The 16,904-nt window shown below is 48.0% G+C and overlaps 1 protein-coding gene across 1 annotated transcript in view; it reads right to left on the bottom strand.

Annotated features, from left to right (window-relative positions):
- Nucleotides 1–1,299, bottom strand: part of Galnt18 (polypeptide N-acetylgalactosaminyltransferase 18) — a 304,421-nt gene extending 303,122 nt beyond the window's left edge. Inside the window, exon 1 of the mRNA XM_052201130.1 lies at nucleotides 572–1,299. Coding sequence (XP_052057090.1) covers nucleotides 572–806 — 235 coding nt within the window. The 5' untranslated portion in view covers nucleotides 807–1,299. The remainder of the gene's footprint in view (nucleotides 1–571) is intronic.
- Nucleotides 1,300–16,904: the final 15,605 nt, after the last annotated feature.

Raw genomic sequence — 16,904 nt, 5'->3', positions numbered from 1 at the left:
GCTGGAGCCAATGCTGGGGCAATGTAATTTTCTACTCGCATTTGAATTGAAGCTTGCTGCTCCTTAAAACCCACAGTTAGAGTCACACAAGGCATCTCTCTCGTCCCTTACAAGCCGGCAAATAAGCTATTTTGCCCTTGCAGTCTCTTTTGGAAGCACAAACATTCACAGTCAGACACACTCCCGGACTAGTGTGAGATCCTGCGATCCCGGAAAGGAGCACCCTGGAATCATACGCACGTTTGGACACGTGCACATCGCGTTCCCATACCGACAGCAAGCTACACACACACACACACACACACACCACCACCACCACCACCACCACCACCACTACCACCACCACCTGTGCATACGCGTATACGCATACACACAGAAGACTCACAGGGCAGCAGACACAGAAGATCCAGGACACCAGTCCTTGCCATCCCTCCAAGCACATAGCTGCCAACCCAAAGCCCTCCCTGCAATCGCTGGTCTCCTACGCATTGGCCCCAGCGCATCCCAACAAGCAGAGCACTGGGCACTCCCCGGCCTCGTGCCTGGCTCAAGTTTCTCAGGGCGCCTGTACCTTGGATATGCTGTTTGATGACATTCTCCAAGTGGTCCAGCCGCTCGATAATTTTCAGGGTGTCCCCTTTATCTTCCTCCAGCTTCTTGTCGGGAGCTGGCTCCTGCCCCCGCACATACACGCTGGCGATGTAGTTGGTGACCCAGCCCACGTACAGCAGGCATATAATGTTGGTCATGCCGCTTAAGATCACGCAAGTGGACACCAAAGTTTTGGTCTTCCTGGTACACACCATTCTGGGGTCCTTCCTCCATATAGAGCTCCCGGGGCCCCTCCTCGCTGTGCACCCCAAACTCCCCCGCACTCAAACCCCTTGGCACTTCTGGGGCCTCTGGGTGCGCCAGCACCTAAGTCTCTCCAAAGGCGGGTCCCTGGCAGTGTGAGCCGCGGCGCACAACTTTGCAGCTCCCGCCGCTGGCCACCCTGAGAAAGAGCTCCACAAAAGAAACGAGGTGGGTCTAAATTTTTGTTTTGGGGTTTTCCCCCCAAATTCAAAATCCCGAGCCTTTCCCTAGGCAGTCACGGGTGGCCGGCAGTGGCGTGACGAGACCTGCAGGGCTGGGAAACTTTGTCACTGCCAGGGCCCGGCCGCGTTGCTTCCCATCTCCAGAGCTGGCTGCCTGGGAGATGCCACCAGCCCGCTCCGCTCGCTTGCCGCTCGGGAGAACCGCGGCTGTGGCTGCGACCAGAGGAGCGAAGCGGCGCGGCCCGGCCCCCTCCGAGCGACAAGCGCCGCCACCAATCGCGCTCTGACTCTGGAAAGGGGTCGGGGCTGGGCGGCTGCGGACCAACGAGGAGGGGCCAGGGGGCGGAGCCCCGCCCCGCGCCCCACCTGCTGGCCGCCGGCTCCGGTCCGGACACAGTGGAGTCTCCCGCGCCCGCCAGCCACCCTAGCCCGGCGCCGGCAGATCATGAACCTCTAGTCTCTGCCCAGGCCGGCTGATATCACCTCTAGAGTAATTCCAGCTCTCGCTCGCACTAAGAAGCCTAAGCTTCTGGGACCACGATGCTAACCTTCCCCAACTGAGGGGATTCTTCTGCTTTTCCACCTGAAAACGGACTCCTCACCCCCATCCCCTTTTTGATAATCGAGACACAAACCATACAAGTGGCTAGGCCGTATAATGTCCACTCTTTATGCTTCTCTCGAGTCTTCCACCTTGCCCCCTGCCCTCTGTTGGTCTCTGGGTGTGTCCAACTGCCTTCCAGAAATCTCTAGGAGAGGCATAAGTGAACAGCGAGAGTATCTCTGCCATCGTTAGTCATGTCTATGCAGCGCCCTGGACGAAGTCATGGTCTGGAAGCAGTTACTGGTTATGGATACCACCACACCCCACGTCTGAGGAAGAGGTATATGCAGTAATGGGATAGGAGGATGTAATTCTCCACGGCCTGTATAGTTCCCACACATACAGTGTTCATGGCTTTGAAGTAATCAACAGAGCCTTTCTGGAGAGAGCTGGAACTCACAGCAAAGGGCCAACGTGTTTCTTAGTGGAGCAAGTGCACCATATCATTGTATTTAAAAACAGTTACTTCTCAAAATTCTTTCAACAAATTCTTGTTAAAATAGTTTTCCTTCCCTTCTCTCCAAGTTACATTTCTGGCAGTGAAAATAGCCTGAAGATGTGGTCACTCCGTGGGCCAGTGCTCTAACCAGCCGTGATGAACTTGCCAGGCTTCTGAATTCAAAGACTTTGTCATACAAGGAGCCCCAAACCACACATTTTATGGTCCTTCAATATTGCAGACAGAAAGACCCTCGAAGATGGTGTGGAACTGGAAAACCTCTAAGAAGCTGAGAGGAGTTATCTTCTCCCCCAGCTGGAAAACAGACTGGAAGTGAGTCTGGGCTGCCTGGACTTCCAAACTATGGCCTTGAGCACAACTATTGGCTAAAATATAATCCTGGGTTCAGCAGATGGAGCACTGCAAGTTCATCACTCAGATTAAACCTAGAGGAGACAAGACCTGTTTGTTATGTTCTTATTGGTAAAACTTCAAGACAAAGAGTTTGCAAGGGGGGGGGGGGGGATCCCGGAAAGAAACAATGTAGAATGTACGACCAGATTTTGTACAACTGGTACAAAAGTGTATCTTCTACAGAGAGTGAGAAAACAAAAACAGAGAGAGGGGAAGGGGAGAGGGGAGGAAGGGGAAGAGAGAGAGGGAGAGAGAGGGCAGAATGGACTCTGGTCTCTAAAAGGCCACCAGGATTGAGTTGCCTGTGACCACTGAGCTCCTGGTGTTAGTGCTCCAGTATGTGTTCCTCACATGAGCTTGAACAAGGGTCAGCACAGCAGGGCCATTTCCCACATCTCTCAAGTATCAACAATACCTTCCCGCTTATAAGTACTAAATAAAGGATATACCAAAAGGGTTCAGGTCAGGACACACAGTGGGCACCAGGCTCCTGTGGGTATCCTTCCAGCATGTAGTTCCTTCCTTCCCAGGTCCAAGAACACCACCATGCTGCTCAGCAAACCTTGATTTTTCTACTGATCACTCATTCAGTTCTTCTTCCCTACTAGAAGCTACAGGATCAAAGGCTGTGTGCAGCAAGGAACGGGTGTGTCCTTTAGCTGGTTGGGTTCCACCTCATTGGTTTTCTACGTGAACATCTGTCTTCACCGTCAGCAGTTCAGCCATAGGGACTGATAAGACTTTCCAGAAGAAAGGCTGCTCTACTACAAGGCATGGTTGCCCTAAGTACCCTCAGACTCCAACTCAAGCCCCCAAAACCTTGGTTAGGAACAGGGAGGGGTTTGGGTAGATGTTACTCACCATCCTCTGCAGAATCAAAAGGTCAAAGGGCCCAGTATCTTTGCTAGTTCCCTTTATAAACAATTCTTGAAGAGAGATTCTTATCTTTGGCCCTCAGTTCAATTGTATTCAACCCAACAGGAACTCACCAAGTTCCTGACATTTTGTCTAAATGAACAGTTGCCTGGGATACTTGCCCAATTTGCTCCAGGCCTATGGCTGCAAAGTAGATTTCAGTCTCAACAGGGGCCTCTTTTCGGAGCATGGAGAGCTGTTCAACCTGAGGAGGTTTGTGACTGTCCACTTATGTCACTCATCTAACCCCCAAGCGTCTTCCCACTTTGCCATTTCCTAAGTCCTGCCTGGAGCTTCCCTATCAGGTCCCCTGAGGCTCATCAGAACTGAAAATTTCCTCAGATAGTCACCAGGAGCAGACTGATGCTAAGTGGTCCTTGAAACTTATTCTGAGGATCTGAAGCGGATCTGAAGCTAGTGTCTCCTTCCACTCCTACAATACACACCAGGGCTGGAGGTCCTGGTAGCTTTGTTCTGTATAGATTGAATGTCACCAATGTTGTACACTGGGGAGCTGCTGTCCCCCTGATGTGACTTGAGAGCAGTCTTGGGGGGGTGTTATTTTGTTTTCTGAGACAGAGACTCACTATGTAGTTCTGACTAACCTAGAACTCTCTATGTAAACAAGTAGACAAGTCTGGCATTGATCCCAAAAAGACCCACCTGGCTCTGCCTCTGTAGTAGGATTAAAGGTATGTCCTGCTACGACTCACCTTTTATAGAACTTCTTATCCTCATATCCAGACACATATCCAGCTATGCCGCCAATGCTAAGCCTTCTTCAAAATGTCTTTGGTATCAATCACCATTAGGAAAAGTGAATCTGAGAATCTGGCCACCAATCCCTTACTTTCTGGGCAGGAATCAACTTCTCAGAGAGGACTGACAGTGGCCACATATGCCCACCAGATGGCAGCACTGTGTAAAGCCATGGGGCCAGAGGTGCCAAGAGAACTTGGGGGCTTAACATGAAAAATGAACCCTGATGGTGGAATGCCTCAGGCTTGGCTGGCTCTATGGGAATAAGGGTGGCAGTACTCAAGGAAATGGAGACTGTTGGGTTGCAAAGCAAAGTGGATAATCCGTTCAGAAACAAAAGTCACAGAGGCCCAAGATTTGATGCTACAAAGCCATAGTCCAAAAATGTAATTGGCAGAAAAAGCATCCTGCTGAGAAAGGTAAAAATAGAAAGGTTTATTTGGTGCCTCCAGAGTGCCAGGGCTAAGATTTGGACTAAGGAGCCAGGCAAATGCTGTCATTTACTAGCTGTGGGGTCTTGGGCAAGTTAACTAAACTCCTTGGTGCCTCAAGTCATCATGGAGATATCATGAGATTTTAATTTGTGTGAAGAGCACTGATGACATTATCTAAGTATTGACTGTTACTACTCTCTCCGAGTATCCAAATATCTGGAAGATAAATGAGAGAAAAAATGACAATCTCTAGAGGCAGCAGAGGTCCAGAAATTACATGCAAAGGAGCCTCTCTCCCCTCCACCATCGCCTTCACGACGGAGCTGGAGTAACTAGACTCCACGATGGACTCCAGTGCAGATTCTGCGGGAACCCTGTGACTAGGTGCATGTGCCCCACATCTGTCCCCATAGTAATCTACTTCAGGCCATGTGACAATCTGCGCACATCAACGTTGGGTACTCAGCAAGACTCATGGGCCACAGTCCCTTAATGAAGAGGGCCAGCCGAGAAGCAGCTGCCCTGCATACAGGAAGACAGGCTCCTAGCTGGTGTCTTGGTATGAAAGAGAGAATGTAAACGGATGATGGAGACAACAATTGCTTCTGGATCCCGTCATTTTACCGCTAGACAGCTTGCTGGACAGGCTCCTCCTCCCTGAAGGAAATGTGGGCTCTTGAAACAAAGCAGCACTATCCAGAATATATAAAGAACACGTATAAACCAATCCAGCGGAGGGTAAAACTACCCAGTGGGAAAAGCGGACAAAGAACATGAGCAAACAGTGAAAGAGAAAAATGCCACCAGCCAAGAAACAAATGAAAGGATAACTAAGCTTGCTAAGAATTAGAAACATTTTCCCAGATACAGCTGCCATAGTTCCCCTATCTGATTGCCCTTAATACATAATATTTTAAGTATTAACAAGAGCATGTGGGAAATAAGTACTCAAATTCTCCAACGAGAGTGTAACCAGAACATCTTCTTGGAATGTATAGTTGACGATGCTCATGACCTTTTGACCTTGCGCTCAGAGTGTGGTCCATGGACCAGTCACAGTAGTGACCAGCAAAGCAGAACATTAGCTCCATCTCAGATTTACTCAGTCAGAATCTGCAAGTAAATGCTGCCTCCAGATGCTTCAGATACATGCTCCAAGAAGCCTAACACAAGAGATGGAATCCGCAATTGCCTTAGAGAAGGGTCTCTGGGCCTGTTGATGAAGGTTTGAAATCCCAGCTCCTTCAAGGCTGAAGCAGAAGGACCCAAGGCTTGTTTGGGCTACAAAATAAATTCAGGGCCAGCCTGAACCCTGACAGGAAGTGAGGCTAGTGCTAGAAGATGTAATTCAGTAGGAGAGATGTCTTCCAAGATTTGCAGTCATGGCCAATCACTGAACTTATCCAGTTCATACATTTATGTGTGTGTGTGGGGGGGGGTGTGGGTGTATGCGTGTGCGTGCACACATGCTTTCATGAACATGTGGATACGTGATGTATGCAGGTATCCATGGGAATCAGGACAGGGAATAAAATCCCCTGAAACTAGAGGTAAAAGGGTTGTTGTGAGTTGTCTGACATCTGTGCTGGAAACTGAACCAAGGTCCTCTGCAATAGCAGCAAGTGCTCCTAGCTACTGGGCCATGTCTCCAGCCCGCACATGAGAACAGTTACACAGTAATGTTGATCAGTGTGGTATCTTCACGGTGTGGCTTCATATACATGAAGGCCACAGTCGTGGTTTTGAGTTCTGCTTCTGCCATGCACGAGCTCTGGGAATGTTCATGGGTGATTTATGTCTCATATCCCCAGTCCCTCACCTGGAAGGTGTCACATTCACTCACGGGATTGTTTTGAAGATGATGTAAAGGAAAACGGGTAAGACTTGACACTCAGCTGTGCTAAATATTCAACACATGTTAGTTCAGATCGTGCTCAGCATGTTTTACTTAATAATAAATGATGATAATTCACTCTCAGTCCATAATTATACATATTATATAACATATGCATGCAACCCAGGAACTAAATGTGTACTTTTAAATGTTTTATTATGTAAAGGGATGCATAGAATTTTTTCTATGCTGTTTCTATATGTAAAAATGAGTCAGGTTGATCTCCACGGTCTGACTGTACCTCATTAGGCCGCCCAGATCTGCAGGCAGGGAAGCCGGCAAGGTCCTCACCACACGTCTCTTGACCTTCATAGCAACTTTATGGCCTTTTGCCTAGGCATCTAGATAGCCACTTTATGGCTAGGAGGACTGTATTAAATGTCAAGCTTTATAAGAATAAACATGGTAGAGGGCTCTGACTCTGAGCCTAGAGGACCTTCTACTGCAGCGATAGTTTATGGATAATTGTCTCCCATGGAGGGATCAATAATCAGACTTATAGGTAACGGACACTAGAAGTATTGCATTGGACAAAAAGGCTGGAAATGAGAAAGTGCCCAAGCCCTACTTGAACATTGCCTCCTGAACAAGGAAGAGCAAAGACACACACACACACACACACACACACACACACACACACTTTTTGAAAGTAACAGAGTCTGGCTGGACATAGCATTTCTAGAACCCCTATATATACAGATAGTGCCAGAGACCTCAGAGCAAGAGCCAGTACCCTGAAACAGCCTGGAATGGACCCCAGGAAAGCAGGACGGGTCTGAGCTAAGCCACGAAATTCTCCGTAAGAAAAGACCTGGTGGCTACCTAGACGCCTGGGCATAAGGTCAGGAGACCCCTTCAGCTTTGCTCTACCCCGATCCCTCACTCTCAGCCTCAGAAATAGCGGGAGTCCCCCATGAGGAATTGTAGGTGCCTGCCAGACATGAGAAGCAGTGACCTTTTCCATACTGGCACACAGCAGTCTGGGACACCATCCGCCCATAGGCATGCTCTGGGTCGTATCGTCTGCCAGATGGTGAATAAAATATTCAGCAGTCCCACCAACTTCTCTCAACAGCGAGGTGAGTGGCTTGCTGGGGAACAGAGTGCTTTCAGTGGAAAGCCCAAATTGCAAGTGGCAAGAAGCAGCTGGGAGGTAAGCCTGCAATCTGCTTCTGACAGAGTCGGAGCCCAGAGCTTGGGGCAGCTTGGGTTGGCAGCACGCTGAGATCCCTCCTCCTCCAGAGATGTGGAATATGTCATCAAAGGATTTGTCTAATTCTGCTTCCAAGACAAAGCGACAGATGCGCAAAAGCACAAGGTGCTCAGAAGAGCGGGCCTAGCTGGCATCGCTTCAAAAGGGGCTTGTGGGTTCTCGTATGAGGCAGGACAGATTCGTCGTGGGGAACACTACAACCACTGTCCTAGCAGAGTCCAAACTCATAGAGGCCAGGAGACTCATCCAACCAACGTCCACAGGCTTTACTCGTAAATATCGTGAGGGGCCTGACCAGCTTCAGAATACAGTTATATTCTGCCCTCAAGTAGTTGGACAGACTACTTGGATAGAGTCCTTGCTACCCAACCCCAGATGTCTCACAGGGTCTCCACCAGCTACCGAAGAAGGAGGCCCACTGTTTTGAACATGTGTGCATTAGAAAAGCTAACTCCCATCTCACTGATTTTCCTCCAACACAACACAGATTTGTTTGTTTTTCAACATGTTATCATAAATGTTTTTCTTCCTGCTCTCTCTTCAGCTCTAAACAATGTGGCCGATTGTCTGGATGTAGTTGGGTCTAGTGGCATTTCTTATCTTCTTCATCTTTTCTCCTACAGTGAACACTGCTGTCATCCCTGTCTGTGTCCCACCATTTCATTCTCAGTACTAAGACACCGGTCCTCCTCCGTGACCTCCTGCATCTCCCCATTAACACCCTCTCCATGGTCATTAAGCATTGCTGTACCCAATAGTGGGTCTAAGTTTCTCTCCATTCCTAGTCCATTCCAGTCACACAAACTGTCACCTACTGCTAACTATATGCACATGAGCTCCACCAGGTCTCTCTCCAGACTGCAAGCTACACTCCCAGCACCCTTCTGACACAGCACAACAGCATCCAGTATCCAAATGGTAAAGCAAGCCCATGTGTTCATTGCCCTTTTCCCCTCACCTCCAAATCTGGTCCTTCAGTGTTCTCTAACTCAACAAATGACCAATGTTCATGCAAAACTTGACAGCCCCCTCTCCTTTGTTCATCGGACATTATGACCAAGTTATATTGGCTGTGACTAGCAATTACATATTTCAAAAAAGTCCGCCTTACACCTTGTCTGCTGCTGAGACTCTCCCTTTGTCTCTCACCTAGACTGTGAATTGATAAAGGTCTTGCCCATTGGCTCCTGGGAAACGTTGATAAATCTGAGTTTTGTTCAAAATAATAACATCTGCACCTATCACAGTGCTGCTTAAATAACTAATCAATTAATGAATAATGTTTTACTTTAACTCTGCGTCATCTATTAACATGAAAGAACAACAGACCCCGTGTATCAGAAGAATCCTGTGGTAATTGAAGCTAGAATTTTTCACTTCCTTTTCCTAAACCAATTCGGATAATAATCTTCCCCCAATACTTAAAATACATAAAAGTCAAGCTATTAGTCTCATGATATGATCATAGGTGTAGAAAACCAAGTGCCAGTTTATTACATTTAATAAGGTAGTTTGACAAATTTCTGGATGCATAATCAATAAGCAAAAATTTTACACTACAAAAATAATTTGAATACGGTGAAAGATTAGACTTATCCTGACAAAATATACTTGACATCCCAGCACTCCAAAGTGAAGCAGAAGGGGCTGTAGCTCCCTATCTCTATTCCAGCGACACCCCAGGTCTCCAGCAGATGTAGCACCCACTTCCTACCAAACATTATTTTCTTAACTGATCCCTCACATGGAATCTGGGGGTCTCGGTAAGTCAGTAGAGGCAGGTAATGTGAGAAGTTAGAGGATCCGTAAGTGGATCTAACCCCTCTCACAGGGTTCAGGCCTCAGTGCCTTCCTAACTTTCAGATATCTTTTTTCTGCCTCAGCCTTCTGGGTCATCAGCAAATAATATACATGTTTTGTTTTGATTTTCTATTTGTTTTACTGACAATAACTACAATTTATAAAATGCATAGTGCCTGGAATAGAAGTTTTTTGGCCATCTCCCTTGGCCCAGTTCTCTGGTGTACTTCTACCCACTGGAGTGAACTGACTGAGGTAAACAGATAAGGCATACAGCTGGCATGCAGACCCACAGGCCATGAAAGGTCAGGCACTTTGGATCAGGGATGGTGTGTGGCACATGAGTGTCTGCGAACATACAAGCCGAGGTCTTCAGTCCAAGATGTGAGTCCCTAACCTCACAGGGCAGGGAGCCTTCCACATCAGGCTGCAGCCACATAAAGAATGAGGAGTTCTGGGGTAGGGACCTGAGACACATTCAAGTTTATAAACCCTATCAATTCAAGAAATAACCAACCTTCTCATCCTGCTTCCTTGAGGAAAGTCCCTAGCACCCAGGATTTTTTTTTTAAACTCCTAAAGACTGCAGTGGACCAGGAAATGTTCTTGCTGCAAAAACTTTCTCCCAGGTTGGGAAGAGAATATGATTAAGTGGTGCCCACCCTTCTTCATAAAGTCTCAATGACTCAAAGTTCAATTCTATCACAGTTTACGCTGAGAAACCAGAGTTTATTATTACAGAACATGGGTAATGAGGTATGGGCAGGAACATGAGTGACTTTAATGCAGTTGTTATAGTCCAGTTTAGAAAGCTACAAGGCCACCATGCACATACAGCCAAGTAAGAAGCCATTATCAAAGCTAACAGCTTAGAGCAGACTCTTGCCACAAAGAACTCTGGGCATTGAAGTTCAGGGGTACAGCACTTAGACAGGCAAAGCTCACAAAATCCACAGTGACATCATTGTCAGGTACACGTCTGGGGAACTGTGTAGTCTGTTCTGCTTACACCTCCTGCTGATATTGTAGTTATACATCTAGGCCATGGTCAGGGTCATGGAAAGTCCTGAATGTATTGCTAAAGAGAATATAACTACTCGGGGTGTTGCGGGCTGAAATGCACCAGAACAGACATGAAATGGGGTCAGGGTAAAATCAAGACAATGCGGTGTTAGTCATTTTACAGGGATATTGCAAAGTCTGCACCCAGTATGAAAAATGGTTCTCTACAGATGTACTTCTTGAGCCCCTCCCTTAGTCCTCCCAAGCATGTATTTGCTACCAGGTTACATATAATTTCTGCAGAATCACATACAAGTCTGGGGGAAAAAATGACTGGATACTCAGAGTCCATAGGCGCTCTGCCTCTGTCGATGTGGGAGCATCAACAGTCAACAGGCCCAGCTGGGAGGACCTTTGGCAAGCAGGCAGAGCCAGTCTTATGAGGAGGACTCATTCTGCTTAGAGGACAGAGCTGTATGATTCCCACCCAGCTTCTGCAGGAGGCCTTTGCTATGGTGTTCTCTCTACCTCAGCTCAATTACGACATGACGGATTGGAAGCATCAACTAAGCTCCAACCACTACACTTACTATAATTATTCCCACACGGAAAGTGACACAAGCTGGCCTCAAAGCCAGAAGGTGAACTCCAGGCTCCAGGCTCTGTAGCCATCTTGGCATGTGCTCTCCAATCCAACAGCTGAGGGTGATGGCGGACAAGAGGAATCAAGTTGGTCCAGGACTAAATAAAATAACCAATGGAGCCGAGCACGTGCCCCGGTGGATTCTCCTCTGCTTCCTGGCTGCAGAGGCAATGCAGTCAATCAGCTGCCTCCTCCTCCCCCTCCTCCTCCCCCTCCTCCTCCTCCTCCTCCTCCTCCTCCTCCTCCTCCTCCTCCTCCCACGTCTGTGTGGACTATACCCACAAACTGTAACCAAAAGTGAAACATTCCTTTCTTAGCTGGCTTTCAAAGGTATGATGGTCACAGCATAAGGAGCATGGTGAACACTGCAAGGCATGGTGTCACGGAGTAGGCATTGGCCTATCCACTGGACAGCTCCACACCTTTAGCACTTTTATTTTCCTACAGACATTCCCTCACAATCAAGCTGTCACTTTCTGCAGTGGCTGGTTTTTCCTCAATACCTGATATTCTTTCAGATTTGTTACTAAATCGTTATTCTTAATTTCCCATAAATTGGGCAAACAAACAACTGAATTACTAGAGTTGGTTGTAAATGAGAACAAAGAAGAAAAATCTGAGCAAGAGGCTGGGAGAGTCTCGTTTGGATGAAGGGTTTGAGGGTCTGGCACATTTATTGGTTCACTTGTTTTCTGCCTTCTAGTGTCTTCTGGTCCCAGAGGCATGCCCTTCCCATCACTTTCTGTAATGCATCCAGGCTGATCCTTTTAAGATGCAGAACTGACTCATGCATCCTCTGTCCTAACCCTCCTGCAGCTTCCCACCACCCCTCCCTCGGTGTGAAGTCCAACATCCGGAGCCCTGCGTGGTCCAGCCTTCCACTACACCGCTCAGCATTCCCAGGCCTTTGTTCAGCCCCCTCCCCTACTGCACTGTATCTGTCAACCCTGCTCAATCTGTCACTGTAGCTAACAGCCTCCATAGGGGACTAGAGAGGAGGCTTAGTGTAGGTAAAAGCACCTGCTGCTCAGTCATGAGGACCAGAGCTCAGATCCCAGCACCCATGGGTTTGGGGCTCACAGATTCCTGGAACTCCAGCCAAGGAATCTGAATCCCTCTTCTGGTCTCCACTGACACCTGCACACATGTGCACACACACACACACACCAACACAACACCAACATATATGCACATAAAAATAAAATAAAATTTTGAAACCCCCCTGACCCCTGAACACAGGCTTTCATCCCCACTGGACCATGGTGGTCTATGTACTTCCTCATCTAAACACCCAAATGGCAACAGCAACAGAACAGGGCAGAACAGTAGATCCAGTGTCTGCGGGCTGGATTTCCTTGAAGAAGTTACTTGGTCTCTCTGAGCCTTGATGACTTTATCTGTAAAATGGAGGTGTTTACCTCATCACTGTGACAAAGACTAAGATGGTATGTATGTAGCACCTAGCATGCCATGTGACCAGTCTGTTTTGATATATAAGACCTGCATGGCCTCATTCTGTGTTTAGTACAGACTGGGCCATGGCTGTTCAAGTTCATGCCCAGTCATTCATGATGCATCAGAGCATGCACGTCAATATCCATGCACTGAGCTCTCGTGGGCTGCCATGCTCCTCCTCAGCAGACTGCTACTCTTCTACAGAGAACCCGTCATTCTGCAGCTACCACAGGCCTCTCAGCATCTGCCTGGCTCCGCCTTTACAGTTTCATCCTGTGGGATTCCCTTCACACACACCACCTCCATCAAATTCTCCATCCAAGCCTGCACCCTCTCCTTCCCTGGACCTGCTGGTATTCCAGCACCTTCCTGGTCCTTTCCGTCTCATTCAGACGAAACTTCCTTCTGCTTCTCTTTTGGTGTCCACACCCTCCCTGACCCTAGTCAGACCCAGGCCACCCTCAGCCATCTTTCTGCCTCCTTCCAAAGAGCCATTCTTTTAGATAACAAAAAATTTTGATCTCAAAAATTACATCTTCACAGTGTTTACCTCTGAGTTCTCAAGTTTCGCCACGCCTCGCTTAAGGTATTGACTTTTCAATTCAGGCTAAATTATTCAGTAGCTCATGTTCAGGCCAACTCCTCTTTTCTTCAGGGCCAGTTCTCCAGCCCCAGTCTCCAAACCGCCTTCATGTCTGAGGACATGTTTACAATTCATGCTCTGCCAGACATTAAAGGGGCAACGGGGCGTGCTCAGGGGCCGAGAGCAGAGCATGCTTGCAATTCTCAGCAGAGGGGCGGGCCCACGGGAGATTTTCACAGAGAACAAAGACTTAGGCGTCCACTGCTGGTGACCAGGGCTAGGTGGTTTAAATATGAGACTTCTGCTAGCGTGAATTTGCTCAATGAACCCACCCCGAGGACCCCTGCAGAGCTTCCTGACCACAGCTGATGGGCAGTTGTGGCTCACAGCAGGCTCTGAGTCCTGTCCATCTTTCCTGGGATGAAGATTGTATGGATTGCAGCCCTCATGACACTCAGGAACTGTTGAAGAAAAAAAAAAAAGAAACCGGGGGACTTTGAGTGTGACTCATTTAGTAAAGTTCTTGCATGGCATGAAGACCTGAGTTTGAGCCCCAATAACCCCCTAGAAAGCTAAGGATAAGGGTACACACTTGTGATCTCAGTGCTGGGAAAGTGGAGACAGATGATTCCCTCGGGCTTTCTGGCCAATGGGCTTCCCATAGTCAGAAAGCCCCAAGTCCCAGTAGAAGACCAGTCTCAAAACCCATAGGAGACAGCAACTGAAGCGGGACACCTGAGGGAGACTTCTGACTTCTACACATATGGCTGTGTGCATGTGCACACACACACACACACACACACACACGCACACGCACACACACACACACACATACACACACACACATCCTCAATCTAGACACACATGGACAGACAGAAGGAAAGAAGCCAGAGATCATCCCTGGTGGGGAGACTAAGGGAATAGGAAAACAAGGAGTGGGAGTTCCCCATCAGCGGGGCTTTGGCTCTGTTTTCTAGACTGGTGTCTTCGCTTCACCTTGGGACTTCTCCAGCTGCTCCCCAGCTCCTCATGGAATACCCCTGCACCTTCCTGATGCTCTCCCAAGATCTAGGCTCTTCCTTCTCTTCCACGTTGGCCCTGGCCTCCCAGATGGAGACTCAGCCTGCTTAGATTAGAACACAGGCTCTGATCCAGATTGCACTCAGGCCTGCCACGTGATAAGGACAGAAGAGAAGTTCAGCATGGGCAATGGGGCATTCCCCACTGAAAGAACGAAGGGGAGCTCTCAATACCTTAGGTACGGCACATCTGGAATTCCGTTTTCTTCCAGTGATTCATTAATTCAGTCCCACCTTTAAGGCTTACTCTAATGACTACCTCAAAGGATTGACTCAGAGAAGGGCAGAATTGTGGGGGTGCAGGACAGGATCTGGACAGGGCTTCTTTTACCCCCCCCCCATCAAAACTGAGACAGAGTCCCTAGTGGCCACACAAAGGGGCTAGAAGTCACCAAAATGTTGCCACAGAAGGAAGCATGTATGACAGTCAGAGAGAAAGGTTAGTCAGGGTCATGGATACTAGATCAACCCATTCTTCTGTGCATGTGTGTGAGGTGTGTGTGTGTGTGTTTGTTTGTTTGTATACATGTCTGCTCATGTGTACTGGGCATCTTCCTTAATCATACTCTATTGAGGCAGGGTCTCTTACTGATCCCAGAACTCACCAATTCTAGCCAGTCTAGCTCATCAACTTACCTAGAGGATTCTTGCCCCTGCCTCCCAAGTGCTGGCATTACAGGCAGCCCATGCCCACCCAGATGTTAGTGAGTTCTGCCTCGTGATTGCATAGCAAGCATTTTATTCACTGATCCAGGTTGAACCAAATAACCTTTTCTCTTAAGTTGATTGCCTCCGGTGCGTTGTTACTGTAATAGAGAACTGATTAAGATAAAGAGAGAAGGGGGGAGAGAGGGAAGAGAGGGAAGAGAGGGAGAAAGGAAGAAGAGAAAGAGGGGGAGGAGAAGGGGGAGAGGGGGATAGGAATGAAGTGGAGAGGGGAGGGAGAGGAAGAAGACATCTACAACTGTATGTTCAGTACATCAATTCCTCTGACCACAGTGGACCTTCAGCAAGCAGGTATTCCTACAACTCACAATCCTGGTCTCATACAGACTTTAAATATCCATCCTCAAATTCTTCATGAGCATTCTGAAGAAATCATCTGCCTGTGAGAACAAGGCAAAATAACCAACGATGAGGAAGTGCCAAGCTCCAGCTGCTCCTGTGAGAGCACACCATGTCACCACTGAGCAGCTCTGCTGGGCTGAGAGATGCGAACCCATGCACACCTGAGTACCAGACACGTACCACACCTGGGTACCACTATAGCACCCATACCTAGCAAGGAGTAGAGCCTCTGAAAGGAATCGGGAGATTGAAGCTGAAGTGATGGCTTCATGGCCACTCACTCCAGATCCAGAGGATTCAACATTCTTCCTCTGATTTAAAAAAAAAAAAAAAACCCTCAGATACACAAAAATAAAATAATTATTAAAAAATCAGTGGGGCTGACTCCAGAGCTCACACTCCACCTCATCTCCCTCCCCCTCCTCCTCCCCCTTCACCTCCCCCATCCCCTCCCCTAACCCTCCCCCTCTCCCTCCACCTTCACCTTCCCCTCTCCCTGTCCCCTACCCCTTCTCTGGATGTGTGGCTGGCTACTCAAGAACCAAAAGAGTAGCAGATTTGCAAACACAGACTCCTAAACCAAAGAAGCACAGGAGATTGTGGTTTGCCAACCCTACCAGTTAGAAACCTAAAACATACATGACACCTTGCTTTCTCAAATGAATCAGACACAAAAAAAATAGAGTTTTGTGTCCCTTAATCATTTCATTCATTCCAAAGGGCCCTCCTGTTGCCCTGGCCCTTCAATAGGCACTTAAGAATGGAATGGCTTGGGCTGGAGAGGTGGCTCAGTGGGTAAGAGCACCGACTGCTCTTCCAAAGGTCCTGAGTTCAAATCCCAGCAACCACATGGTAGCTCACAACCATCTCGTAATGAGATATGACGCCCTCTTCTGGTGTATCTGAGGACAGCTACAGTGTACTTACATATAATAATAAATAAAAATCTTAAAAAAAAAAAAAAAAGAATGGAATGGCTCATAAAACCAAATACCTGTAGTCAAGGGGTTGACAGAATGCTGGAAGAAATGTAAGGATGCACACCTACAGGTATTCACCATTAAATCTATACTCATGGTAACTACCTCTGGAAGGAGTTAGACCTGCTTATCTTAACCTTCAGGGTAATTCTTGGCAGAAGGTATACTACCAAGCTCGCTGCACACAAGTAGAGATGCAGAGTCAAAGCAACTTGCAACTATTACATACTGAAGCAGGGCAGACTCATCCAAAGTCTATGGCGAGGATACGTGATTAGCGCTCGTACTATGAGGTCTCCCCCAAGTAATGCAAGCACATGATGAGAACAAAGTGGATCCTGGGAGTGGGCGGCATAGTTAAATGAGGATGAGGAAGACCACCGAGAGCACAGTGCATGGCTCAGGGGCAGAGCTGCGAAGGTTCAACATGGGAAAACGCCTCGGGCATCAAGAGCCCTGCACGTTGTTCTTTATGTGTAGAGTGTGACAAAGGAGCTGTTGGGATAAGTGAAGGCAAGAGGAAAGACAGAGGGAAATGAGGACAGAAAGACCAGGAGGGCTCAGCCTTTGTGGGCTTCCTATACA

The sequence above is a fragment of the Apodemus sylvaticus genome, chromosome 1 (assembly GCF_947179515.1).
Source record: "Apodemus sylvaticus chromosome 1, mApoSyl1.1, whole genome shotgun sequence".
NCBI classification, from domain to species: Eukaryota; Metazoa; Chordata; class Mammalia; order Rodentia; family Muridae; genus Apodemus; species Apodemus sylvaticus.
Note: the sequence above shows the minus strand (reverse complement) of the source record. Positions and strands in the feature narration are given on the sequence as shown.